Consider the following 24,927-nt stretch of genomic DNA (forward strand, 5'->3'; position numbering starts at 1 on the left):
GCGGCGAGGAGCGACGCGATTGGGGCGGGGCGTCACGTGACGCGCGGAGTAAGGAGCCGAGGCGACGCGGGGCTGACAGAACCGTTTAATGGCCGCCGGGCACCGCCAGCGGGGGAGGGGTGGGGGGTGGCGCCGACTCCGGCCCCACAGCCACCCCCAGAGCGGGCGGCTCGGGCCGGGGGCAGCACCGAACGCACGAGGCTCCCTCCCCGTCACCCCCGGAGCCCTTCGTGTTTCGGTACTGGTCATAACTTAAAGTTTGTTGGTGTTTTTTTTTTGTCTTCCAGGGTACAGAGAGGGAAAGGGAGAGGAGTGGCGCGGTACAGGAGGTGAGGGTTTAAGCCTCAGGGGGCTGCTGAGCTCCTCTTCCCTGCTTCATATACAGTTCAGTTCGTTTAGTGTCTGGTCCAGTGTCTGGTGCAAGCCCAAGTTCTCTTCTTTCGCTTGAGCAAGTTTTTCTAGGGAGAAAGGAGAAAAAACAGGACTTAAAACGCACATCACATTACTGCCTTTCCTCTTTAAATAAATAAAATAAAAAATAAATAAATTTCTCTTTAAATCTTTTCTCATTAAATATAAAACTTTAAATATATTAAAAAAACTCTTTAAAAAAACCTCACCTCGACATTCAAGAAAAACAATCACATTCCCCCATTTTTACTTTTTTTTTTTTTTCAATCATTATTTCGTGAGGTTTTGGGCATTTCTCGCGTTATGTGCCAGACTCGCGTTTTGATTTAACATCTGACTTGTAGGACCCAACCTACAGTTTTCATTGTCCCGTCAATTTTAAACCAGGCAGAGCTCCACACTTGCACAGAAGTGAGCTCAAAGCTTTTCACCGCTGGGCCTGTCTTTGGGAATACCAAAATCCAGGCCTTTGGCAGTCCCCTGGGTTCTGTCCTGGCTGCCAGGGGTGCTGAGACAGACCGAGGTCTACGGCACTTGTCAGGGACAAGCATGGCCCTGTTGCCCCAGTATCCTGGGCCACACCACCCTCCCTGTCCCACCTGTGCTGACTGCATCTACTGCACCCCGGTGTGAGGAGCTGAACTTAGTGTCATTACTGGTCTGTTTTAGGTGAATTGTAAGGAAAGAAACCCAAGAGCTGAAAGGCAGAGGTATCTTGTTTTTATTGAGCTCGGTTCTTACAGAGAGGATTGAATTGCACAGAAGTGACAGGTATTAAAGGCAAGAAAAGCTTAAGAAATGCAGCAAGTCAAAGCGCCCCCCCCAAACAAGTGCAAATTACAGAGAGGTCATGTCATTGAGAGCATGGTCAAGCTCCTCACTGATAGCTTTGTACTTCAGCTTCTGAGCGTACAGCTCATCTATCAGTCACGAAGGCAGAAGGCATGTTTCAGCAAGAAATGCAGAGAAACAGTCCAGAGGAAAAGGCGTATAGCAGAAGAAACGAAGACAGGCAGAAGGCAGCGACCGAAGCAATTGTGGAGGAAAACAAAAGAAGAAAACAGATCTGTAATTGAGTACCAGTATGAAAGCAAAAATACACCCACCTGCCAGGTCTCTACATGTCCTTTTTTTTTTTTTTTTTTATTAATCTCTCAAACTTATTTTTCAGTAATCAGGCTAAATAGGATTATGATTTTATTAATAGAAAGGGTGTTTGAGCATATACGTTTGTGAGGTAGCCAAAATGAGGTTATTGTTACCAAGTTTTTGGAAGAGAACCTCTTTCAGGAAAATTCCCTCTGGTCCATAGGTACCAACTGGGCTGGACAGGTATGTCCAGTGGATTACCAGCTGTATCATGCTGGCTCACCTATATACCTGATGAATACTTCTGTCATTTCCTAACAAAATACATTACTCACTCCTAGAATTTTGTTTTCTGACTTGAAACTGAAGATTTTAAAAACAAGAACCGGAGTGATTTCATACCTTCCAGATCATCGATAGACTTTTCCAGTTTGGCAACTGTTCTCTCAGCAAATTCAGCACGAGTTTCAGCCTAAAAAAAACAAATAGAATAATTGAGTGCTGTTAAAAAAAAAAAAAAGCTGCCAAAATACAGTTTGGGGATGGATAAACTTACTTCTTTCAGCTTGTCAGAGAGAATCTTGATTTCTTCTTCATATTTATCTTCTTTTTCTGAGTACTGTGAAAACAAACACTCTTTAAGGGAAGTTGTGGCAGCAACAACAAATGTTTGTGGAAACATGACCACTGTTTATAACCACTTTTCCTTTTACAACAGTTGCATACACCCTTTGCATACACCCATACTTTTTTCATCTTTGTCAAGACATCTCAAAGTCTAGTTCATATACCGTCATTTTAAGACTGGTAATTGCCTTACTTTCATTTGCAGCACAAAAAAGGCTGAAAGTGTAAGAGAACCTATTCAGTATTATCCATAGTCTCTTTAAACAGGCAGTCAGCTAACCCCTTTTAATTTCTTTGTATCTCTGGATTATTTCTATGAATTTTAATTACAGGTTTTGACTTTGCCCCCATCCCTTATGTTACTTAAAGAACCAACCTTTTCAGATTGAGCTTCCAAAGACTTCAGATTGTTAGTGACATTCTTTAACTCCTCTTCAAGGTCACTACATTTACTACGGGGGAAAAAAAGGAGAAATTACTACTCTTCCTGTTATGGTTTAATTTTACTTTCAAGAAGTCTTAAAAATATAAGATACAAAATATTTATTAAGTCTGAAAGCAGAAAGTTGGGTGTATAAGGTGCAAAAAGCTTTTCCGAATATACTATGTGCTTGTCTGCTAGCATTAGATTTTTCTAATGAAATGTAGCTTTAACCTTTACTGTATTCTAAACTAGTTCTGTGTTTGTAAAGCTACTCACACTTCGGACACCTCTGCACGCTCTTCAGCTCTTTCTAGCTCACCCTCCAAAATAACCAATTTACGAGCAACCTGGAAAGAGAAAACAATTGTATCAAGCTGCTATCATTTCTTGCATGTTTCTCTCAAAGGGCTGTGCTTGTGCTTCCCTTCTGAATGAAACTAGAGTAAAACAAACATGCAAACATCAAAGTCTTTTTCCCCAAATAAGTTACTTTTCAGTGTTCTTAGAATTAAGTATCTTAAATGCTGCTAAAGTCACCATTAACGTTATTCCTTTTTGGGAACCTTCAAAGGTTGCTATCACACAGTGAAAAGCATACAAAGAATGACTAAACTGAAGAATAACACAGTTGTTCCCACTTCTCCCATATGGTTTATCACTTCCTTATTTAGGCATCCCTTTTACCTCTTCGTATTTGCGGTCAGCTTCTTCAGCAATATGCTTGGCCTCCTTCAGTTGCATTTCCTGGATTTCCATTTTTTCTTCATCTTTCATTGCTCTGTTCTCAATAACCTTCATTCCTCTGCAGAAATCAAAGTGCGTGTTTAATGTAGAAGCATTTTAGCACTTTTATCTCGAAAGTCCTGAAGTGGAATTCAATATTTATAACTAGAAAGGATCCCATTATAACCATACTATCATGTTCTTCTAGGCTAACAGAATGACTCCATTAAGAAAAAAACCCCCGTGCCTCTAGTTCTGAGTCTCTGACCTCCAATACACATTAGCACACGTAGATGCTGGAATATTTTAGTTGTGTATATTCATTTTTGTTTGCTACCAAAAAAAAAAAAAAGAAAGAAGAAGAAAAGGAAACACACCTCTCACTCTCATCCGCTGCTTTCTCAGCCTCCTCCAGTTTCTGCAAGGCTGTGGCCAGCCGTTCTTGGGCACGATCCAACTCCTCTTCCACTAGTTGGATACGTCTGTTCAGAGCTGCCACCTCACCTTCAGCCTATGTGAAATAACCACCTAGAATTGAGGTTCTGTGCGTGCCAGTTGCCATCTGACAAATGTTCACATCTAATCAGTTTCCTTTTAATTGCAAAGGCTTCTCCTTGCTACAGCAGGGAAGCTCTGAAAACCTTTCCCTCTCTCTCTGCTTTTTGTTTGTTTAAACTATGGCATCTCAGGAATGTCAAGGTATGGAGTATGTGCTTCTCCTTTCTTTTTTTTTTTCAGTGGTACTTGTCATTCCTGCCACACAACAAAGGATTAGACATTGATTGCAAATGGAGAAGTGTTCTCAGATCACTTCACATGCCTAGATCAGTAGAATCCAAAGTTAAAAACCAACTGGTTTGCATAATGGCTTGTTCCAAAAACTTCACATTTGATTTCTATTTTCCATCACAAATTACAGTAATATCCTATCATAGCACATTGCCAAAATTAAAGCTACTTTGGCCTCCTAAGCCTGCCAATGGTATATAATCTTTAAGTGGCAGGGGATACAGTCGGCCACAGCATGAGAGTCAGTCTTCTTTGTAACATAAATAGGGCAAAATTAAATATGTTCTTAAAATAAGCTCACTTTCCTTTTTCATTGCTTCCTGTAGTACTTAAGGAATTAGGCAATAAACATTTCTTAATAATAAGGTCTGTTTATGTATTATTGAATAAACTGAGCAGTAGTTACCTTTTGTTTCAGGACAGACTATGTAACAAATGAAGAGGTTGTTGGGAGAAATGCTTGCATACACACAATATGAACAAACTAGTGTCCATAAATTCATCATGTTTATTAAGATACGTGTCCTTTAATCGCTCATTATTTGTAGAAAAAAAGACTCACTTTAACAGTTGCTAAGTCTGCTCAACGACTTAGCATATAGGTCTCCCCAAATCTGAGCATGATTGCCATATACCAGATTAACAGCTTTTTTTAAAATGCACTTTTATGGGCCATAGGTTCTGCAAGAGCACTCGTTTTTCGCATTATGTTAAACACTCTGCAAAATACTCATTTTGCAGCAGCTTCTGAAACTTGGTTACTGACTGCTCCTCCTAAGTTGGAGGATGTGGTTTCCGCTCACAGCTGTACCATCTTGGAAAGGATTTCTGCGACTCTGATCCAAATGGAAGCTGACACAGGATTCCTCTAGTCACAATTACCCAGCATTTCATTTGTTTTCTATCCAGTGCTATATACTTAACTTACTAGATTTGCACACAAGGCATCGATCATGGAGAAAACTGGCGTCTGTTACGTGGCAGTCTGCAACTTCTTCCACTAGACAGGACATTTTTAAGTCCCATTTTAATTAAACAAGATTCCAAAGCTATGGAGATGGGGCCACTGGGAAGCTGGAGTTAGCCTGGCTCCACCTCTCCCAGAAGCAGCCCGCAGTCCTTATACGGTAAAACTAACTCGCTGACATGTGATAAAATAGCAGGAAGATGCCGGGAAGGCTGATCACACACAAATCTAAGTGAAACCAGCTGTCCAGCCCCGGGAGAGCGGCACGCTAGCGGATAGCGCTCATGTCTCTGTGAAAACCAGGAGGGAGAAGTTATTTTCCAGCAGTTCGGACTTTTCCCAGCTGTGCTGGAGCCAGCGGTGCGGCGCCGAGGCGGGAACTCTCGGCTCGTTGTGATGCGGCGCTTTTCCCCTAATTAAGCCCCGATTTCCTACTCAACTCCCAACCGCTCCGCGCTGCCGATCGCTGCCTTTTCCGCAGGGCAGGGCCCCGAGAGCGGCAAGCAGCCGGCGCCCCGGCCGAGCCCGGTGCCCCCGGAGGACGGCGCGGGCGAGGCGCTGCGGCAGCACCGCGGCTTTCCGCGGGGAGCTGCGGAGCGGAGCAGCGAGGGGACAGCCGAGGAACGGGGGGGGGGGGCGCGGGGAGAGCCAGGACCCCCCAGCGGAGAGAGAGCCAGAGACAGGAAGGAAGGAGCAGGCAGCCCGGGAGAGAGCGACCGAGAGAGGCGAGCAGGCAGCCCGGGAGGTCTCACTTTCTCCCGCAGGTCCCGTTCCAGGTCCAGCTCCCGCTGGAGGACCTGGGCGCGATCCTCCGCCTCATCGGCCTGCTGCTGCAGGCACTGGATCTTCCTCTTCACCGCTTCCAGGGAGCTCGGCGCGGCCATGGGCGCGGTGCGGGCGGCGGGCAGGGCGCGGAGGTGCTGCACGTGGCGGCGCGCGGCCCCGCGCCTTTCAATGGGCCGATGACGTCACGCGGCTGGAGGTGGGCTGGTGACGTCAGCGCGGAGGAACCGGGCCGGGCGCGGCTCGGGGCCCGACCTACCCCCCCCCCCCCCCCCCTCCCCGGTTCACCGGGAGCCCCCAGCCAAAGCCAAGCTGCAGCAGCTCCGTGCTGCTCCCCCAGCCGCTTCTGTGCTGCTTCGGGACCGTCTCACCTCCGCCAAGGAGCTCCCTCCGCACGCCGGGGCCTGGAAATCCCCCTCTCAGCACCCCCCGACTGGTGCGGTGCCGCGAGGTCACCGTGTGGCCCATAAAGCCCCAGCCCAAGCTCCCTAGGGCAGCTGTGCGCCATGCGCTGGGTGCTGAGCAGCCAGCCTGCGTTCGTGCTGCTGGAGCAGGCAGGAGACTTACATACCTGAAACCGAACACTGCTTTTCCCATCCCCTGACTGAAGTCCTGCAATACAACAAGTCTCAGGGATTCGTACCACCAACCTACTACATGCATACTGCAAAACAGAGCGTAGTTACAGACGGACGTTAGCTGGAGGTACGTACATCAGTGGCCTTCTTCTCAGCCTGCTCCAGTTTTTCCTGGGCATCTTTGAGAGCCTCGGAGTACTTATCCAGCTCATCTTCGGTTCCTTTCAACTTCTTCTGCAGAGCTACCAGCTCATCCTCTACCTTTCAAGAGGAAAAAAAAAAAACAAACAAAAATGAAAACATTGTGGCACATTATCGGCTACAGTTTAACATGGCTAAAACCCCTCTTTACTATCAGTTTTAACATATAACAGAGTCACAAGAAGACCAGATCCTCTTACTGCAAGTAGTCTGACTGGTAGCAGGTTCCAGGGAAAGATCATTAAAAACGTACTGTCTTTATTACAACGCTCCTCATCGCTGCACACACAGGATCTGGTTTAACGCCTGGTATAGTCCCTTTTACACCACATTTCTATTTTGGACTCCACAACATCCTGCAGCAGTTAATTCTACAGCATAATTAAAAATGTTTTAAAGTTAGATCTTTTTATTTGTTTTAACACCATTACCTGGTGATCTATTAGGAAACTGTTCAATTTCTTTGTAGCTAGAAAAATGCAGTTGTCATTCCTTCATCATCTTTTTTGCACGTCATTCGAGACACTTCAAAAGTGGTCCTCTGGAAGCAGGAGGGAATTGGTCTGGTCAGACCCTGCCGTAAGCGGGAGGTGGGACCAGATGACCTCTGGAGGTCCCTTCCGACCTGAATCGTTCTGTGACTAATTGTGGGCCAACAAGGTACACCCCATCCCACCACGAGGTTCAGGCTCTCTCCTCCATACCATATAAATCCATATCGTGCACTACAATGGTACTATTTATAACCTGCTGGGAGACTGTTTAATGACAAACTGTCTCATGCTCCCTTTAGAATTTGCATTATCAGGAGGCTTGCTGCTGATAAGGGTGCGCCTGCAAGCCCATCTGCTCCATTTGCGATACAAAACAGTTCAGTCTGCACAGAAACAGATTTAACAATTTAACTCCGCCCCCACAGAAGTTTAGGCTATCAAAATAGTTCACTCAAAATAGTGTATGTTTTAGGGCACGTATTTTCTTCATTCTAGCTTCAAAGATAGCTTTAACAGCATTTTTGGTAGTGAGCTATTCTTGAACACTGTTTATGTTGCTATACTTTTAGAGTAACCAGATAGTGTGAGAGAACTGAATGTGCTCACTTCGATGCTCTAACAGGGGTACAACTAGCAGGATGAAGGAAGTGATGCTTCTTTTGTGTATGACATTAAAATCACTACTTGAGTACTGTGCCTATATTAAAAAAGAAAAGATAAAAAATTGGGTACAATTCAGAGAAAAGGAATAAGATCAAAGACTTATTTTCTCTTTTTAGCTTTTTGTTGTGAATTATCCTCATGTACTTAAAACATTCCCACAAGTGTGTCACTTAGTAGGAAACTTTTGCTAACTAAATGCAAAGGAAGGCTGAGCATTTCAATCACCATTAACTATTCTGAGTAACAATCTGCTGTGGCTCCTCTGCCACTGAGTGCAGAAACATTTGTTAGGGAAAAAGTGTGGCCCAGCAGAGCTGCATCTGATCAGCACCTCAGAGGCTATGAAAGAAACAGTGACTACATTGACATGGTGGTGTACGAAGCTTGCAGAAGCTTACTGTGAGAGAACAGAAGTGAAGAGTAGTTTTCCATAAGCTGGGAGTGGGAGAAAAGACAGTAGCAGCCGACCCTTTTGGAAACATCTCTCCTGTTGTTTTAGCTACATGAATGAAAGATTATCACCCAAAGTTCTCAAACTCAACTTGAACAGAAGCAACATTTGGCCAAACAGTAACAATGCGTAAGAGCAATCTGGAAGATGTAGCAGAAGCAAACATATTTAAAGCATATAAAAGGAAAAGACATGAGAATTTTATAAGAAGTTCTATAACAAACTGGAATGTAGTCAACATCCATTTCAAGACCATTCTGAAAGTACATGAGGTAGACACCCAGAATACAGCACACTGAAAAGCAACAGAATATACAAATGTTATCTGTGTAATTCAGATAAAATTAGGGCTTTCAAATTAAGATATTGCTGACCATTCCTAACAAAACAATAACACAGCATACCTACCGTCAAGTTACAGCCAGCACCTCTAAGTGGCATCTATAGACCAAAGACTAGTCAAGTGAACTTTCTTAATTCACTTCAAGGAGAGGCTCAATTAAGTTTTAGACACAGCTGACTGCAGGAGGTATTAACACTCGTCCTACAGGTGTTCAAGCTATACAGTTTTGATTTTAAGTCTGTGCAGTCTTTTCCATGAAATCATAAGCACAAGAAAATTAAAGCAATTATGTATGATTTAAAAAACTTAAACAAGATAGTCTTTAAAAAATTGCAAATATAGCTGAAAAGTTAATACCTAGCACCGGCTGTACGAGCGTAACATCTTAAAAAGGCAAAAGATTAACAAAAAACCCAAGTTCAACTTATATTTTTCTCCGAATCAGAGTTGCAACATGATATTTAATTACACTTATTTCCACAGCACATGCATAATCTGTGATTTTATTTCTACTTGCCTGTTTGCATTTGTCCTCAGCTGCCTTTTTATCCGTTTCAGCCTGCTCTGCTCTATCTATTGCATTCTCCTTGTCTAACTTCAACATCTGCATTTTTTTCTTGATAGCTTCCATTTTTGCTAAAGGATAGGTTGTGTTTGTCACGCAACTGAAAAAATCCTGAAGACTAAACTTTTAATTTTTTTTTTATGAGTTGGGCAGAGAAAGGAGTTGTGCCCAGCCAAGTCAGAGGGAAACTGAGCTCAAGTAGCTGTAGAGAGCTTTAAACCTGGAGACCCCTGGACAAAAACCAGATCTACTGGCCTCTTCTCTGATCTTTCATATGCAGCCTTTCTAAGGAATGAGCTGGAACAGACTCACTAGAGGAATCTTCACCACTCCATCATATCCTTATTTGGGTCCTGTTTTCTTAAAGAGAAAACTGTTTCCATTTTTAAGCTTCTGACAAAGCAGAAGTGTTGACATATGAACACATGCTTGAAAGAAAGCTTATTAGCACCCCTTAGTGTTTGCAGAGCAATTAAACAGCCCCATAGATCTAATGGGAATGGCCTGACTTCATTACTATTATGCCATTATTATAAGAAGTACAAAGAAGTGTCTTTTTTAATTCCTGCAAAATAAAACCACACTAAAAATTAAAAACAACAACAACAAAAAAACAGATAGCTAGACTTACACTATAAAAAGATGTAGAATATGTGCTGAGAGCGATTTTTTTTATTTATTTTGTGCTGTGAAAATATCCACTTATTTTAAGGAACCAACTGTAATCTATAATGGTATACATAACAGAGTTCAGATTTGGATTCCAAGTTCAGGCTCAAAGGAATTCATTGAGCTTGAGCACCTGACTTTGAACTTTCTCTTGCTAAATACTTCAGGACTGAACAATACATCTGACACTGCAGCCTGATAAGCACTGTAAGTATCTTCTCCTATATGCAGCAGCCACCTCCTGTCTTGTCAAGCAAGGCAATAGCAGGCCCTGGGAAGAGCATCAGGAACAGCTCCTCAGGCAACCCAAGAAGAGCATCCAATGGCCCCGGGATGAGCCCTATTTCCTACTCCAATCCTATTAAACCCATAAATCCCCAAAGCCCAGCTACCCTTTCACATCCTTTCATATGCTCTAACTTAACTTCATGATCAGCTTTGCCCTGACCACAGTAAGGGCTTACCCCACCCTCCAGGGAAGACCAGAAACACTTGTTGACTTTGCTGTGCAGAAACCTCCACACCCTCATCTGCCCCTACTTCACCAAATTCAGGCCCTGTTCCCCACCCAATTTAGCCTTTCCCCCTCCCTGATTCTGCCCCCTTGCCTGCTCTCCCCAGCCTTCACCCTCCCAGGCCACACAGAGCCCAAGCTCCCTACTCCTACACAAACCCTCACAGACCTTCCCTCAGAAGCGCTCGCATCCCCAGACATGGGGGCGCCACAAGTTCCAGCCCACGAGCCTGGCAGCCCCCCTGCCATCTGAGGTGAGCTCGAACAGCACTTCAGCGCTATTCAGACCTTCAGAAGAGACCTCAGTGAAGGAAGAAAGAAAAAAAAAGGACAAAAACAAGCCACCTTTATTAATCTAAGCTTGCTCTGGTGGTAGAATGGACATGAAGCTACCACAACACCCACAAGTAAGATCAGAATCTCACAAACCATACTTTGGCACCACAAGGCCAGTCAGAGCACTCACAAGGCTGCTCAGTTTGCCTTTTGTGAAGGACTTACAGCTCTCCCAATTCAAAATACAAGCACTCCTCACACTGCTACCAGACCAAAACCCCACCCCGGTGGCCCCTGCCGCTTCCCCATAAGGAGGCTTCGCCCCCTGCCCAAGATGGCGGCCAGGGAGCGCCCCAGGGTCGGTGCTCTGGCGGCGCCAAGATGGCGGAGCGCCCGAGGACTACAGCTCCCAGAGGGCTATGCGCCCCCTTCCTGCCCGCGCGTTCCACGCCCCCCGTGCCTCTATCCCTCATCAGGGGCAATTAAATAACCCTGACTACAGGGTTTTAACCTTTACGAAAATGTTATCTGAATTTGTAACAGATATAAGTGTAGTGTATGCTTGGAAGCACAAAGCAGCATGCTTGGGCACCAGCCCTGCGTCTCCCCAGTGTGGTGTCCGCTGCCAGCCCACACTGCGGATGACTCCTCAGTACACCTGACATAATTAAATGTATTTTTTCCTCACAGAAACTAGAATACTTGTTCCCCTCCTCTGTCCCACAGGTACCATTGTGGCAAGGTGACCCCATGGGTGTACTTTGATTTCCATGATTTGAACAGTGAAAGACAAAGCAGCCAAAACAAAGAGCTGCTAGTTCTGAGCATGGAACCGATTTAAGGAGACAGGGTGGGGCTCTGAAGTAGCAGTGCTGTTAAACCTTCATGAATGATGTTAAAAACTAATAAAAGAAGCAGGTTTTGGGGTACAGCTTTGGAAACACATTAAATGTGGGAGAAAATGGGGAGTGGGGGTGTGTGTGGGGGAAGTATGGTGTTCACCCCGTCTGACCCAGCGCTTACGGGAACCCATACAATGGAGGTAGCTGCAAGACCATGCATGCCTTTCCCTGGGACTACAGCTGCATGTAGCCCTCGGCATGCTTTGAGCTGTTTCTATGACAGCTCTCACAGCCTCTCCATAATTTCTGATTACTGAGGGGGGCAGAGGAGGCTTTCCAGACAGCTCACCAGCCCCTCTCCTGCTGCAGGCTTGGGCAGTCTCAGAATTGGGGCTGGAGAACTGAATGCTCAAAAGGCTCTTTCACTATTGTATTTCTACTGCAGGAGAGACATTTTTCATATCAACTCTGTAGCATGACTCAGAGCCACTTTTAGAAAGGAACGTCAAGGAACATGTCATCTTGTGTAGCCCTTCAACCAGGTACATTCCCTTCTTCCCCTCCCTGCTTCACAAACTGGAGAGAAATACCTGAAAAATCCACTCTGGTCCCTCAGCAATGTTAATCCTGTCCCTCCCACAGCCTCTGGCTTTCATTAGCTTGGGAAACAGTGAGCAACCAAGAAAGAAAAAAAAGACCTCCCTCCAAACCATTTCCTTTTTCTTGGGCAGGCAGGAGAGCGTTTTATAGGTTGTAGGAATTCCTTTGTTTATTCCTCTTCTTTCAGTATGATTGTTTGGGCCTAGCAAGGCTTGGCAAGATTGTGTGTAAATATGAGACGATATCAGAAGGAAATGAAGTTGGATTGTTTGGGAGTGTGCTCATTTCTTTGGCAGCACACTGCATGGGAAGCATGTCACAGCAGGCGTTTTAACAGACTGGGGGGGTCCTTTTGGTCCTGTGGACTGAGGTCTGGCAGTTCTCCATTTTTTTCCATATTCTCAATACCTACTCCATTTTTCTTTTTCTTTTCTTCTTCTTCTTCTTATTTTTATTTTTTCTTTCTTTCTTTCTTTCTTTCTTTCTTTCTTTCTTTCTTTCTTTCTTTCTTTCTTTCTTCTTCTTCTTCTTTTTTTTTTCTTAGAAATTAATTGGTACTGACACCATGGCCCATTTCACTATCCGGAAAGAGCTGATATTTTACATCCCTAATCTATTCTCTGGCTTCTGCTCATTTGAAACTCATGGTCATAAAATATCACCTTCCACTCTTTTACATTGAATGAGCTCCAACCCCTCCTTATATGCAAAGTTGCATGTGTCAAGGCTACAAACGTGTCAAAGTAGAAGAATCTTCTGACAATCCTTTACCAAGTTTCCTTTGGTTTCTTAATGTAGGTATCTCCTAACACTCAACTCTCCCTTGTAAAGTTTCTGTTCTAGAAACTATGTAATACAGTGCATCCTTAGCAGCATGCTGTAACAAAGGTGGCACCAGAATGAACACCAAATTCATCTCTTCCTGGCATTTCCTTTTAAATGTTTGGTTAGAAATGACAAAATCCATAAAACCTCACATCTCACTGAATTTTATTTGTATGTCTTCCCTGCAGGGCTAACACCCAGTGTAAAGGGTATGGCAGGGTAGTAATATCCCCTTTCAGCTACTGTCTCGTTACGTATCCATGACTCACCACTGATGCAGACAATGTGCTGGGCCAGGTGTGAGCAAAAGGACAGATCTACTCTTCCTGTGCCTAGATCCAAAGGGAATTGACCTCTTTTCATATCTAATCCTGGTTATCTGTATTTTTCAACAGGGTCTTCAACACCTGAGATGCTGAGTTAACTGTTTTGAATGCGATGTCAGGATTCACTCAGCACCTGAAATGTGCACCTGCTTGGGAAGCCTATATCTATGCCAGTATCTGGTACAAACAAAGGGGAAAGCAAATCCCATCCTATGTGCATGTTCCTGGCTAATCCAGAATGGAGTGGAGAGGATGCCAGAAGAGGAGAAATCAGCAGCCTCTATCCCAAGACTTTGGCTACCCTTCCTTTATCTGGGTTAGCGGTATTGCCTTCACCGGGGACTGCCATTCTGTAACAGGGAAGGATTTCCTTTTAGACCAAAGGACAGTCATCGCTATGGACCATTCCTTCCTCGGTTACTTTGCTAGTGTAGCCCATTTCTGGGCTGTACCGAAAGCTTTAAGCTCCTCCTGACCATTAGATGGCAATGTAGATTCACAAATCCTCTTCCTTCCTTGAGCTCCTGGAAAACCATCTTGCTGCTGGTGGAATGGCTGGTAGAGCCTCAAATCTTTTTATTTCCGCCTACCTCACCTTTCAAGGCTGAGGCATCCTGAATTTGTTTTGCCTGCAAATAAATGGAGCTGGCTGCCTTGGAGGCAGGCTCCTCTGGAGTTTCCAGTGACATGAGCACTCGCTCGCTCTATCTAGCCCCCTCCCCCCCCCCCCCCCCCGCTTTGTGCACACAGGTTTATTTTTTTTTTCACTCATCCAGCAGTTAATTCGTTCGTCTCTAGTTTTGCTGTTTCCACAAGATGTTTTGCTATCTTGCTTGTTTCTCAGCTTACTGCCAAACCTGGCAGGTGAGTGAGTCATGGGCTGCTGCAGGCCAAACCCTGGAGGATACAGACTGCTTCCTAGGGTCATGAATCTCCTATCTGGGAAGTTATAAAGAATTGCAGCAAGAAATAACTACCACTGCAGAATGCTTTCTCCTATATCCATTTTTCATCTTTTCCATTGTCTGCACTTGACTGGTTCATTTAACATGTGCGTTAAGTGTTTTTTTGTTCCTTCACATTTCCTTTTCCACCAGAAAATGTCACCATCTCACAACTAGCTTTTACTTAGAAACTTGCAGTTCCAAAACCAGACAAGTTTGCTCCTTCAAAGCTGAAAATACACAGCTTTTTCTGAAGCCTGTTTTAAGTTCAATCCCATGCCAAACATGGGATCAGAACTCCTGACTGTTGTATGGAGCAGGACAGGATGACAAGACATTTTCCCCTGTGCCAGGCAAGGAGATGTAGGATAGGAATACAGCATAACAGAAAGGACATCTGGCCTGGGAGAATAGGACCCTATAGCTTGACAGGCAGATGACAGGATAGGGTCAGTGCAAAGATTGCCACTTTCCATCATCACGCACACCTCCCAATATACGTTACCGTAAGTACCTTCCAGCTTTTACGGTTTTTAAATGGCCTAAACAATGAGGAATTTGCCCTTATCCCCAGGAGAAGAATTGCTCCTCCTTCACAAAGGCTCTCTTTATTCGTGGTGCACGAGAAGTTAATAGTATTTCTAAGCACTCTTCCAGATGTGAGCAGTATGCTGTAGATAAGTTATATCAGGAGAAGTGTTATCGCTTGGGCTTACATGTTTTGTGCTTTTCTGTTGAACTCTAAAAAGCTGTTTCATTTAATTACCCATTTTTCAAAGCATTTATTAATCATTTATTAGCTCTTTGTTCATTTCCTGTAGATGTAACTTGACATCTAAAGTGAGCCCAGTCATTTTATAATCAAGCACATCTCAGGAGGAGGGAAGCACTGGGTGATAGAAAAGGCCTTACTCATCTTTCTTATCTGTAAAGCACTTGGCATATGGTGGAACAGCTCTAGTTGGGACCTCTGGGCTTTCAGAAATATAAATATTAGCACCTTAAGCTGCCCCATTACCTAAGATATCTGGGGCACTGAGTGGATTAGGTGGCAGGCTGCATTTTGGACTGGAGATTTCTAACCATAAGCTATCACTGTTGAACCTTTTGATTTGTTCTGCACAGCCATTCATTCACAGTGAGTGAACCTTTCTGAGCCCCATGCTCCCCAGCAGCCAGTGTGGGTCTCAGAGGTCACAACACTGCAGCCTCCTTCTGCGCCATCGAGTAATGGAGCAGGAGAATGACCATGGGGTAGAGAATGAGCCTGCTAGCTAATGCTTAGTTTTAAGCTTTAGTGACTGTGAGTCCTGGGATCAGACAGCTTCAGGAACCAGCACAGTATCTTACTTGCCTGAAAGGCCAGCATTGACAGAGGGGTTTCCCCAAAGAGTCTTCCAGGGGAACTGAGGTCTTATTTTCTCCAGATGTCGCACTTTCCATATGATTGCTACCAGGAAATGAAGAAACCTTTATTTCCTGATAGAGCAACATCCCACTTTTCTGTCCTCCTCTGCAAGGACAGCAGCACAGCAGGCAGGAAAACACAGCCATTGCCAAAAAAAGGCTAAGAAATATGTGTCTCTATTCTGGTATTATAAGAAGACATTATAAGGCCTAGGATTATCTTAACCAACAAGAGACATCTTAATGAAGCACCTAATTTAAGCAGGTGTTTCTCTTTTGCTCTAGTCAATGGAGTAGGGAAACTTTGAGAGCAGGGGAGGAGAAGACTGTGTTTTATTAAATGTTGTTGCTTTAGTTCTTAAAAAAATCATAGCCCACCTAGGTTTTAAATTGCTTTTCAGGCTTTCCTAATGAGTGTTTCTCTGAATGTTTGCACATTCTCTGTTTGCCCTCAATATGGGGAAAAGCTTAAGTCAATAAGTTTTTATTTGATTTGTAAATAATGCCAGAGTGACACATTATCACAGATTCTCAGAACTCTGACTCCATGTCTTGTCCTCCAGATATGACATACCAGAGACATCACCCAATTAGGCTGTGAGGCACAGGGTAGAGGATGAGGATTAAAATAACTTTAAGAAAAGACGATCTAGAACTTCAACCTATACCTCTGTTTAGCCCACAAACTATCAGGAGCTTGTGAAATAATTGCTTTGGACAGATAATAAAACATCCTCCAGCAAAACTAAGGTACTTAATATACTGCCCAAGTCAATTTCCCTTATTTCTGCTGTCCTCTTGCTTTTAATAATGGTTTAATGAAAAATTCAAAATTAATTGGAACTGGCATTAGCCATTCACGTGTTCCAGTGAGGGTTTCACTGCTTCAATATTTCATAAGCTGACTTCACTGCTATGCTTCTCCTTCTGCTGGCTTTCATCGGCTAAAATATCACCCCTTTTCTTAAAATGAATGGTCCCAACATGGGCAGATGGGGGATAGGGGTACATGAGAAAATCTCCAGCCATATAATTGGTAAAGAAAGAAAAATAATAGAAATAATAGCTGTGTGTTTTCTTTCTGCCACCATCCCCCTTTTCTATGTAATGATACACACATCTGAGCCCTGACTGGAAAGAGCTGTCCTAAAAATAAACAGGAGCTGTCTGAAAGGTGTCTGAGGGAGGTATTTGGCAGCTGTCAGGCTGTCACGTATGCTAGAAGGATGGAGCTGATGGACTCACTGACACCAGACGGGCTCTGCTGAAATGAGAATGCCTTATGCTTCCCTTGGCACTCACCGGGCAAATTCTGTTGGCCGGAGCCATCAGACCTCAGTGTGTCTGGAGCACGATCCAGTTCTGACTGCCGTCAATGAGAGTCTGCTCTTGGATGGCAGTGGGAATTGGATCAGACCCCGGATTTACCCCTGAGACTCTGGATTTACACCAGAGATGAATTTTGGCTCCCCAAGTGAATGACACCCCAAAGGAGAAGGATGCACCATGACCCAGACTTGTAAGATTCTGTAGGTCTCTGAAAATGCAACCTATGAGATTCTTAGACATGGGGACAAGAGCCTTTTACTTTTTTTTTTTTTAATCAGCTTTGCACTGCTCTGTGCCTCCGTTTCTCCTTCACTAATGATGGTGGTGGCGTCATGTGTTTGAGAAAAATATTGACATATCTGCAGATCTATTCTATTTATAAATGCTTCCATGAAAGGGGCCACGGCTGTGCTAAAAGCTGTTCCTATTTCACATGAGGTGCCTAAAGGACACGTGTTACACCACGCAGCAATCATAAGATGAGCAAACACAAACATGAAGGCGTGACGTGACTCATCTCAAACCTCTGCAGTAACTCAGTGGCAGAGTGAGGACCCAGGAATCCCAGTCACCACCAAAACAATCATACCTCTACGGTGAACAAATCCAGAAAGAAAAACTTGCTAGCAGAAGTTTCAGTTCCTATCAAGTGCACAGGGAAATCTCCATGGCCTGTAGTGTAGCTGTTGTTCTTGACAGAGACCTAACGTATTGGGGAGGGAAAAAAGAAGAGACGTGAGAAGACAGGGTAGAAACCTCATTGTTTCTCAGTGGGAGAGGGGACACATCTCTTGTTCTCAATGGGAGCTGACTGCTGCCATATCTGAAAATCTGTCAATTTGTTTCATTATCTAATAGGCAAGAGCAGCCCCTTTTTAGTGAAGAGCACACTCTGAGGGCAACTATATTGCAGTACTTTGGTCTAGAAATACTGGTGTGTGTTGAGAAGAATGGACAAGGGAATTAATTCCGGTAATATGGGCTGCAGGAAACTACCTGCAAGATAAGAGGGTGACTTGATCTTTTTGAGAAAAAAAAAATGACTTCCTTATCTTGATGATGTTTGCTCTGAAGTACCATCTTGTGACTGTCAGATTCTGCCTTGCAGGATCGTTCAATTACAGCCAGCTCCTGCAGCCGGCATTGCTTCCTTCCTTTTGAAGGTGTCACTGTATTTACCAGAGCATCACTTGCTCCTCTTGGTATTCTGAGGCCTCTCTTGTCACCTTTTCGCATGTGCCTGCAGCCCTGTGATGCTATCTCTGCTCACGTGTTAGAGCAGGATACGACCAATACTTCAATTAGGCACGGATCTTCAAGGAGGAGGAAATCAAGATGATGAACCGCCAAGGAGTGTGTGAGTCAGTATTAGATACGTGATGGTATGAGGAGCAATGAATGAATGCCCTTTTGGAGGGTCCCAGCCTGTTCTCCTACAATAACTGTACAGATCTCCTAACATGAAACTGCAGTGCACTAACGAGGGGTGTTCACACCGGCTCTGAGTCTCCTTCAGGATGTTCTGGCTCTCCCCCATGAGGAAGTTTTCTCTATGCAGAATATTTTTCTGTTCTTCATTAAAATGGCCATGTTAAATAGCTGTGAGGTTTCTCAACGTCTACTTTTTGAACTGAGCTATCCCACAGCTGGCAGCTTTTTAGAGCAGGAGACATGAGGTTGCTAAACCCATTCATTTTTCAAAGGCACCCACATTTCAAATGGCTGTGGAGATCCATCTTTAAAGTCCTGTGAAAGCCATTGGAATGAAGAGCACTTTGTGAGGACGCAGTAATTATTAAGGGATTTAGGGGTGTGTGGAAATGATTCATGGAGACATTTCCCAGCCAGCAGGCTCTTGGAGCCAGGTGAGCTCTTCCCTGGAATGTGAAGCATGCAGCTTAGCAACTGTGAGGAACAGGTTTGGCAGGACATTTTAAGTTGTTCACGGCAGACAGCCTCTTCAGAGCCACATCCCTGCCTTACCTACCTCCCAGCTGGATGCTCCTCTCTGCCACACTGTCCCCGGAGAGCTGGAGAGGATGGACACGCTGCGAAGGAGTCTTTCTCGCTGGAAGAGGTACCACATCAAGGTGCACCTGGCCGATGAGGACCTGATGATGCCACTGACCGTCAAACCCAGAGACACGGTGATGGACCTGCGGGCTCACTTGGTGCGGGAGGGCGTCACCTCCTGGAAGAAGACATTTTATTACAACTCCAGGCAGCTCGAAGAACACGAGACTCTCAAAGAAGCCAATATCCAGAATGGTTCTGTCCTGCTTCTCGTCAGCAATAAAAGGTAGGCAAAGAGCTCATCTGCAGCGGGGGTGGTGCAAGGGAAGGGGAATGCTCTGTGTATCTCAGCCCTTTGGGACACTTTCCTGCTGGGGTTTGCAGAAAGCAGATCGGGAGCTGAAACCCTGCAATTTCCAGCAGGCAGATTGAGATTTAAGTCTCTTCAATCCCAGACATGCAGCACTGTGAAATAAGGTAGAAAGAGGAGGGGGAGGAAATCTGGTTGACGTTGCCACACCTGTCTCTGATCAGGTCTCACTTTCCTGACAACATGGCCAAACAGAGGGAGAGAGAAGACGTGCCAATGGGAGCTTGTGCAACCCAGGGGAGTGCTGTGGAAGCCTATCCCTTCTCTTCATCTTTTACTGTCATGCATGGCTCTCGCCATTTCTTTTTAGTAGTTACTTTCGGCAAGTGTTTAGGGGTGGCGCAGCCCTGTTTTGACAGGGAAGAGAAGTGAGCCGCCTGCTAGCAGCAAAGCTCGGTGAGTGCTGGACAGAGATGGTGAGAGGTGGCAACTTCCCCAAATGTGGCCAGATCTTGGCACAAAGCAGTGATGGGAGAGGTTTCCAAGACAGGCAGCATAAAGGAGATTCAGTGAATCTTTTCAATAAGGGCAACTCCTACGTTCCAGTGGGAATGCAATTCGACATAATGGACCTCAGCCCCTCTGGCCAGTCTGGGCTCAGTGGGGTGATCTTATGCCCAGTTGCACCATCTTTCCTAATACCTGGCTTGTTGCTGTCAGCGCAATTCATTCTGTGAAGCATTTTGGGTGTACTGGGTAGAAGAGAGGCATGGCAGAGCACAGGTGTACGGTGTCTAATTCAGCTTTCTGAATCCTGAGCCATCTGAGTTATGCATCTGTGCTGATCAGAGTTTGCTCTGCAGAAAAACCTGCACTAAAGACTTCAGTTCTGATTAGATGCCATATACTGGAATGGTCCTATTTTCCAGTCCAGAGGCAGCTTGAAATCTCACACAAAGAAGATTTAACAAAGCATTTCCTTTCAGAGCTCAGCCAGACACAAGAGATTTCACATCGCTCAGCTAACTGCAAACCTCAAGTCACCCATGGCCCCTTTCTCCAGCATCTCATTTCAACTCTCTGATTAACTTCACACAGCTCCTCCTTTTCACCTTGTTTTTAACAGCAGGAGCATTCATATTTGTTGTTGTAGAAAAGGATTCAGAGGGACTCGGTTGATGGAGTGCACATATTGGTGCTCAAAAATGTGCTGTGGACCTTCCCATGTGCTGCAAAAGCAGGGCTGTAACTGCAGCAATGCAAGAATCACCAGGAGATCCTGACCCCAGTGTGCTGAGTTCTGGGTACATGCTTGAATCTGCTAGCCATTTCTGAGAATTTAAAGCCTCTTGTTTAATGTACAGGCTCAATTTCTGTGAGTATATGAAAAAGGGAGCAGGATTTATAATGTTTTTGTCTTGAATTTAATCAAAACCTTCCCAGCTCCCAAACAAGCACCTTTGTGTATTCTCTGATCCCTTTTCCCAGGGCTGGGAGCACTGTGGTGGGTAGACGGTCTCTCCCTGAAGTCACATCTCTCCTTGATTTATTGGACATGGAGGGTTAGTGGGCTATGACAACCTCAGCCAATTCCAAACTATTTTGTGTGGCACGAGTGGTAAATGCCCAGGTACTGGGGGATACATTTCTCTAAAGGCTCACGGAGGTGATGGGGCTGTTATTGCAGCATGACCCCCCATTCGGTATTTCTGAGACGTGCTCGTGTGTGTGCCTTGGCAGCAGTCACCACCTGCTCAGTACGTAGTCCTGGGCTCAGCGCAGCCTCCGTGACTCAGCACCTTGCCAGATCCTCAGCATACAGAGGACAGGTTTAGAGGGCTCTCTCTATCAGTTGAGGTCGGAGCTTGGAAATACAGGGTGGGAGAAGGCAGGTGCTGCATCACAACTGAGATTACAGCACCATTTTGAGGCTTAAGATTACTGGGCCAGACCTTTAGGTATTATAAAACCACGCTGGCTAACCTAGCCTAGAAAAGAGAAGGCTCCAGGGAGATCACATTTCAATCTTTCTATACAAAAAGGGGGCTTATTAAGAAAGGTGGGGAGAAACTTTTTACTAGAGCCTGTAGCAATGGGACAAGGGGTAATGGTTTCAAACTAAAACAGGGTAGATTTGGATTAGAGAAAAGAAAGAAATTCTTTACCACGAGAGTGCTGAGGCGATGGAACAGGTTGGCCAGAGAAGTTGTGGATGCCCCATTCCTGGAAGCGTTAAAAGGTCAGGCTGGATGGGGCTTTGGACAACCTGGTCTAGTGGGAGGTGTCCCGGTCTATGGCAGGGGAGCTGGAACTAGATCTTTAAAGGTTCCTGCCAACACAAACCATTCAATGATCTATTCTACGTTGCTCCAGTAGCATCTGTGGAGATATGCTGGTCTTTATCAGCTGGTCAATGGTGGGAAACCTTAGGGAATAAGACAAGAGTCGTCTATGCAGCATTGGGACTAAGAGCCACAAGAGCAGAGAGGAACAAAGAACCTGGTGTTGGGTTTGGCCAGCAGCCCCAAGGTTTTAAGAGCTGGCTTTATTATTTCACAGACTCAGTGAAGTATGGACCCTCGCCATCGAAGGTCATCATCTGCTTCTTAACTTCTCCCTGAAAAACTTGGTGTCCCTACTTAGTATTTTGCACTGAGAGGCCAGCCAAGCAGAGCTATATTAATTCCAAAAGTGGAGTTGCTCCGATTGCCAAGGTCTGCATCTCAGTGTCGTGCCTATAAATATTAATGGTCACTCTGTATGCTACATGTTCCTATAAGGGGCTCACGGTACAGTTTACTTTGAACCAGAGAAAACATGAAAATGACCCTATTTTTCAACCCCCCACCCTTAATGCCTTTGTAGATAATTGGCATTTAGCAACGGCCAAGTCAGCATTTCCCCTTCTTGCTCGTGTTTTCTGGGGTTTATATCTTAGCCATAAAAAATCACTTAAGGCTGCAGCTTGGCAGGAAAGGGATCAGCATACCAGCTAATGCTGAAAATTTATTTGGACCTCAGTGTTCAAAAGTTCGGGCAAGCCATTTTGGAGTTCAGTCAACATGACCTCTCATCCTGGGAAAACACCCAGGCAGGTCAGAACTGGGAAAATCACATCCACCGCGGCTGCAATTCCCACTTGTGCAGAAGCTTGTTAATCACATTACTACTGCACTGATTAAGATTGCAATCCTGTTGCAGTGGAAGCCTCGCAAAGAACATGCGGAAAAACAGTTTCTGCCCTAGAGAGCTGCATATTACAATAACACAGCTCGCAAGCGGGCAAAACAAGACTTGAAATGCCAAAGAGAAAGCCGAGGTAGAATCCCCCCAGCTCAGAGGCCTCGGGCCGCGTGGTGTTTGAGCTACTCGTGTCCAAAGCAAGGAGACCACCAGGGAGACTCGGCATGAAAAAAAGTAGCCACCCAGCAGAGATGCAACAGCATCCACGAGGGCATGCAGCAGGCTGTCCCAAATGCCCGAGGCGTGATCAGTGCTGGCACTGTGGACCACGCCATGGCAGAACCTGTTTGGCTCGCTCCAGAGGCGGTAGGCGCAGGGCCCCAGAGCCAGGTAGCTGCTCAGCTGGTCTGGTGGTGATGTGGGAGTTTCTGAAAGTGGCACGGCTCTTCCTGAAGTTTGTCGGAGCTGCCTGAGTGCTCTCCGCCAGCTGCAGGCTGTGGAGCGCTGCCCGAAGAGGCCTTCCGTGGTGCAGTCAGCAGCAGGGCTGGATGGCGGCCACAGGGCATCAGCTGCCCCCTGCTGCTAATTTCCATGTTAGATGTGAGGTATCCTGGAGGGGCAAATCCACCGCTTAACCCATGGGAGCTTTTCTCTCTGTGACCTCATGAGCTATTTCAAATGGAGGATAGAAATGGGTGATCCAGAGCGATTCCTTGATGTGCCGTGTGCCTGTCACCAACTGTTCCTAAGGACGCACAGCTCCAGCTGGCTCTGGACATGGTACGAGCACAAGCACATTGACAGGGCCTTCACACCTGGTTTCAGGCTCCTTTCTTACATGTGACTGCAGTCAGTCAGACAAGGTCTGTACTAATAAATTAACCAGTGCCAAGACTGCTCTCTGTTACACTGCTGGAGTATTGCTCTGCAGCTTGGTCCAGTACAGATGCATTTCGGGCGCTAGCATGGGTCAAAGACTCTTCTTTATGGTCTGTCTGGATGTGACCACACCGGTTTGGAGGGTAAGAATTTGTTACGAAAACAATGGCCATTCTGTGCCAGCTGTCTTCTCAGTGCAGAGGAAAGTCCCAGGCACATTTATTTTACTGGCATAGACCCAGCCAGAGCACACAGGATCCCCTCAGTCTTTTGAAAGACAAGGTTCATTGAGGTCAAGCAGCTATTGTCATCACATATGGCTTGCGTGGAGAATGGAGTTCAGTAAGTCATTGGTGAATAGGTTAAATAAAGGAGATGCCAGCACTGAATTTAGTAGAAGTCTATTATCTGGAATCTCTTGGTGTTGATTTTTTGGCCTGGAGCCACCTGAAAACATCTATCTCGGGGCATTAGCTCAGTTACCATAACAACTCATCTAGGAATAACTTCTGACTGCTCAAAGAGCAGACTGAGGTGCTAGGTGGTATATAAGCCACTCTTAGGTCAAGATAAGCATATCCAGGATTCCCCCTCTTCTGCAATGCAGCCTCAGTGTCCCTAGTGTCAGTGCTTACACAAGGTTTAATATGCTTGGGACCCTGCTTTATCACTCAGAGACTGCTCAGTCTAATTTTCCAAAGGTCCATCCACTAAAGGAGCTACCTCCTGGCAGAATAGCAAAACCATCCATCTTTGGGGAATCTGGCTAATTCCCTTGTTGCCGTCCAGTTTATGATCTCTGATTTTTGGACTCGTAAATTATAGCTTGGCATGAAAACCATGACTGAGCCACTTCCATAAGGTCCAGTTTAGCTGATGCTAAGAAACCGCTTCCATGTTTGACTCCGATGATGACATAAGGATCGATGTTTTACATAGATACTCACCGGTGGCTCCCTCCAGGCTTCTATTACTCCACCATCCTGTCACCCCTGCTCACTCTCACTGGGATCGCCTGGGAAGCAGTCACCAGCAACCACAGATGTTGCCAAATCTCTATAAAGAGAAATCAGAAAAATAATGGGGCCTACACAGTTTGAGCCTGTACAGAAAGCCAACATTACAGCCAAGCATGAATTAAGCCCCTTACGCTGAGCTTCAGTGTGATTTTTTGATGCCTGCTCCTTGCACTGACCTCCCAGCTCCTGGGGTTGCTCAGCAATTGCTCCTCAGCATGGAGGGGAGACTTTCCACTCCCTTACAGCTACTCTGGACTTGCCCTGTTACGCTTAGACCTAGCAGCAGGCTCCAAGGCATCTCGCAGTAGGATAACGATCCTTTAAATAGCACTGGGAGTCTCTCTTCTCAGGGAGAACCAATTAAGTTCTTCAGCACATGCTTAGACATATGTTGACCCGGTATGCCTTAACAGGCCTGCTTCCATCTACTAGATAAATAACACTGGCTTAAAAAATATCCTCCTGGAGATGCGTTACTTAGGCAACAGCCAGGTGGGGGACTGACTTCTCCATCTCTGTGGCTAAAAGTAATATTTATGTGTATTACTCATGGGCCAAGCTCTCTGCTGGTGTAAACTCCTTGAAATCAATTTTTAAATTCTGAAAGGATCAGTGCAGTCACCTCTGGTAACCCCTAGTATAGCGCAGGCCAGAAAACAACACCTTTATTTAGCTCAGTTACC

At 45.3% G+C, this 24,927-nt stretch overlaps 2 protein-coding genes across 4 annotated transcripts; one reads left to right on the forward strand and one right to left on the reverse strand.

Moving 5' to 3' along the window:
• Nucleotides 1-71: 71 nt before the first annotated feature.
• TPM4 (tropomyosin 4) lies at nt 72-18,941 on the reverse strand. 3 transcript variants are annotated; one of them, XM_040537450.1, is made up of 10 exons: nt 18,828-18,941; nt 17,430-17,543; nt 6,527-6,652; nt 3,652-3,785; nt 3,236-3,353; nt 2,828-2,898; nt 2,504-2,579; nt 2,057-2,119; nt 1,903-1,972; nt 72-458 (listed from the first exon to the last, which is right to left on the reverse strand). In XM_040537450.1, the coding sequence occupies exons 1-10, from the start codon at nt 18,924-18,926 to the stop codon at nt 376-378; spliced, it is 954 nt and encodes a 317-aa protein (XP_040393384.1). In that variant the 5' UTR covers nt 18,927-18,941; the 3' UTR covers nt 72-375. The 3 variants fall into 3 exon arrangements, with proteins under 3 accessions (XP_040393384.1, XP_040393385.1, XP_040393386.1); XM_040537451.1 differs by lacking the exons at nt 17,430-17,543; nt 18,828-18,941 and adding an exon at nt 9,061-9,197; XM_040537452.1 differs by lacking the exons at nt 6,527-6,652; nt 17,430-17,543; nt 18,828-18,941 and adding an exon at nt 5,783-5,997.
• LOC121060053 (putative ubiquitin domain-containing protein TINCR) lies at nt 18,880-19,143 on the forward strand. The gene has a single exon (XM_040537456.1). It carries the CDS (start codon nt 18,880-18,882, stop codon nt 19,141-19,143), a length of 264 nt encoding a protein of 87 aa, XP_040393390.1.
• Nucleotides 19,144-24,927: the final 5,784 nt, after the last annotated feature.

This window comes from Cygnus olor, chromosome 26 (assembly GCF_009769625.2).
Source record: "Cygnus olor isolate bCygOlo1 chromosome 26, bCygOlo1.pri.v2, whole genome shotgun sequence".
NCBI classification, from domain to species: Eukaryota; Metazoa; Chordata; class Aves; order Anseriformes; family Anatidae; genus Cygnus; species Cygnus olor.